The sequence below is a fragment of the Anguilla anguilla genome, chromosome 7, assembly GCF_013347855.1.
Source record: "Anguilla anguilla isolate fAngAng1 chromosome 7, fAngAng1.pri, whole genome shotgun sequence".
In the NCBI taxonomy this organism is placed as follows: domain Eukaryota; kingdom Metazoa; phylum Chordata; class Actinopteri; order Anguilliformes; family Anguillidae; genus Anguilla; species Anguilla anguilla.
The window spans coordinates 602,501-605,833 of record NC_049207.1 but is presented as its reverse complement, the minus strand read 5'-3'; the positions used below and the strand labels follow the sequence as shown (position 1 = coordinate 605,833).

Here is a 3,333-nt window from a genome sequence, read left to right as displayed (position 1 = left end):
TTTGATCTACTTTTATTCTCTGCCAGTTAGCTGGAATATGATTGGATATGATGCAACTGACACAGCGTAGGTGCATCTACTTCTAACGCAGAGTAGTGAACTGCTTCTATACAGGTGAGCTCCAGGACAGCAAACAAAACAGGCCTACATGATTAGGACTCTTAAACGACTGAATAATAAATATTGTTTATCCCTACATCTGCAGAAGCAAAGGTGGTCAAAGTACTTGCATGAGAAATTGAAATACATGGGCCATGAACCAATTTGCGTAGACTATATTTAAAACTGTACTTGCACTGCGCTCTTGGGGTAAATAATCCTGCACAAACGGAACGCTTTGCTACCGCTACGTTATGTTCTACGTTCTGTGCCGCATCGCCTGTGCCACAAAGCTTCTATTTCAAATCGATTATTTATTTAGACCTATTGTAAAAGCATATCCGCTTGCTTACGTGAACGAAAAAACTGTAAAACTGTTAAAATTGAGAAAGTCATATAGTCTGCAGTAAACTACGTGTGATTTCACAACGCCAAAATGGCACAGTAGAAAAGCGTACGATCACCAATCGTTGGACACATTAAGCAGCAGTAACGTCGGTTCATCATATAGATCTGTAGTTCAGAACTTTACTGTTATAGTATACTACCCTTACAGTTCTATGGTTTCAACCAACACACAGCGTTTCTACGTCACTTCCCTTAATCAGAAGTACTCGGAAGTTGGTGCCATGTTGCGTTTTTGGGGAGTCTGTGAGAAAGAAGAGGAATCGAACTGATTTGAGGGAGAGTAGCTATGGAGGTAAGGGCAGGACCGTAGAGGGGCTGGGTATGTTCTGGAATGCCAGGGCCAAAACAAATCGCATTGGGACCGTAATCTATCAGTAAACCCAAGATAGAAAGCAAATCCGTACCCAAAGAGCAGCAGCTTGCTAACTAACTCTGAACTGTCTTACGTAACCAACAACAGTCGTTGTTTTAGCTTTTGAGGGATATGTCTGAGCTTATATGAAACGTGGTTTTGGGTTCGTTTATCTAAGACGGAAGTTAGCCAGCCAGCTAAGCTTTTCAGCCCAACGCACAGCGAAAAATGTGTGTCTCGCAATAAACCGACACTCCTTTTCTTAGCACCGCAGAGCCGTCACAATCGCCACCCAGCAAAGTGACCTGAACGAGCAATCCCAGAACCAGAAAGGAATGAGTTCATGCAGCCTGACAGGAATTTGCTGCAATATCTGCTTTGTTAACTCGGACAGAGTTAGCTGCCCTGTTTTTGCGTCATGGTACGCACAGCTGTGCTCATATTCTGAAGTTACATGTGATATATGTGAAGTTACGGAAGGTTTCTATTAACTGAAAATCAGTCAATCTCCACTGAATTTAGAACATATTAGCGGCGTCATATAGCGCCAGACATCTATCTGGAGACTGCGGAGTTAATTTTTAAAGGTTTATTAAAATATCTGCCATGCGATAACGTTCAGCGAAGTGAATATTATTTTATTTATTTTATTCTTACCATTAGAATAACTGTTATTTTGTGTTGTTTCTTGTCAAATATTAAAATCGTTGCCCAGTCGCACATCAGCCTGTTGCCTGAATGCGTTCCTTTGGTTCCTAAATCCCGAGTCATTATACCATTCATCATAACTCCCCTCGACACTGTGCAAACGACCAAGCGTTTGTACGTATTTGTGCTAGTTATGACCTGGGCAGTTGATTGATTTTAGCTATTTAATCGCCTCCGTCATCTTCAGCTCAACAGATCGGGTTTATAAACGCAAACTGAGGTGGAGCCAGAGTCAGTCCACACACTGGGCCCGGTATCAGCACACACGGTGGTACCCAGGACTGAGTTTGGGAACCACTGCCTTTGGATGGCAAAAAAAAAAAAGAAGAGAAAAGCATTCAGGACATACAAGCTCTATTATTTCCACTAGGATTTCAGCGTCAGGGTATTTGCAGATGTTTTTTGAATATCATATATTGTCACTAGTTGTTGATACATTATTACCATTCTAAATTGTATCTGAATACCTTGCCGTGTAATAAAAATGGGGTAATAAATACGTTCACAGAGGGGGTGTTTTGGAAAAAATGCTGATGTTTTTGCCAGTTGAAATAATTTTATTAATCATGAAAGTATTATTCTGAATCTCCGTCTATCATTATTACCATAAATAGGGCCTGTTTACATTTAACACCCCCCCCCCCCCCCCCCCCCCCCCCCACGGAATTTTCGGCTAGCTGTGAAGTTGTGGTGAATGAAATGAGGCACCTATGTGAACGATCGCTCTGGCTCGATTAGTAAGACTTGAGTGGGTCTAAGCTGCTGCTGTATTTTAGCGAACGGCGTTGGCTGGGGTTTGCTATTTTGGGTGCAAGTCAACCACGGGGAAAATATCTGTCATTGTTTTGAACGATTTGCCGTTGTCTTGGACTTGATACAGCACACTAGCTTCCGATAATTAGGAACTGACATTGACATTTAGTCATTTTCTTTCTTATTTTGGTGTCATTCAGAATTGGGGAGTAGGTGGCTAGTGTAACACTGCCAGCTATCTTTTGAGTTTATTTAGAATTAGGTTTAATCATAAATCAGAATATGTATTATACACATCAGCGGCCACTGCTCAGATGTTGGCTAAATCGTTAAAGTGCTGTGTTTTTCTAGCGTTTTGTAAATCGCAATGTAGATTTTTAAACGTGTGACATGCGGGCGCTGGCACGGAGCGGACTCCTGGGAAGTGTGAAATTATTTTTGCTAATGTCCACGGCAGGCTGTGACTTGTATGTTTTTGAATAGCCTATCACATTGGTAATAAAAACAATCTTTGTTTTCAAGCCGTGTTTCCAAAAAAAAGCTTAGCGGGTGGGTTGCTGATAGATTAAACTAGAGCAGGGTGGCTGACCGGCGTCCCTAGGCTCCCATAATAATAATAATAATAAGGGTAAATACATAACCTGGTGAAACACTCAGAATATGTGTGCCGGGCGTGCTGGTCATAGTTAATGAGCTGCTATTGACCTTTCGCAATACCGCTGAAATTGCTTTGAATGTGATCAGCAGTTTCAAAAATGGACCTTAATTTCTACTCGGAGTTGTCGGACAGTACCGAACATCACAGTGAGTCGGAGTTCCTGGACTCGCAGGCTTTCAACGGATACGACGCCGTCAACAAGGTGACCCTCATAAACGAAAGTGCTGACACACACTGGTTCTTGCAGAAGTTCAGTAGGCAGAGTCCGTTTGTACAATCCTGTGGCCAACGCACTAATTCTCACATGCGCGCCTAACAGCTTCGGCTGCATGCTATCTTATCCGCACGGATCATT

The 3,333-nt window shown here is 42.3% G+C and overlaps 1 protein-coding gene across 7 annotated transcripts in view; it reads left to right on the top strand.

Moving 5' to 3' along the window:
• The first annotated feature begins 601 nt into the window (after positions 1–601).
• tox4b (TOX high mobility group box family member 4 b) overlaps positions 602–3,333 on the top strand; it is an 11,926-nt gene continuing 9,194 nt past the window's right edge. Inside the window, exons 1-2 of one of the 7 annotated variants that reach the window (XM_035426410.1) lie at positions 602–799; positions 3,065–3,180. In XM_035426410.1, coding sequence (XP_035282301.1) covers positions 3,076–3,180 — 105 coding nt within the window. In that variant the 5' untranslated portion in view covers positions 602–799; positions 3,065–3,075. The remainder of the gene's footprint in view (positions 800–3,064; positions 3,181–3,333) is intronic. The other 6 variants (XM_035426411.1, XM_035426413.1, XM_035426409.1 and 3 more) reach the window with 6 other exon arrangements.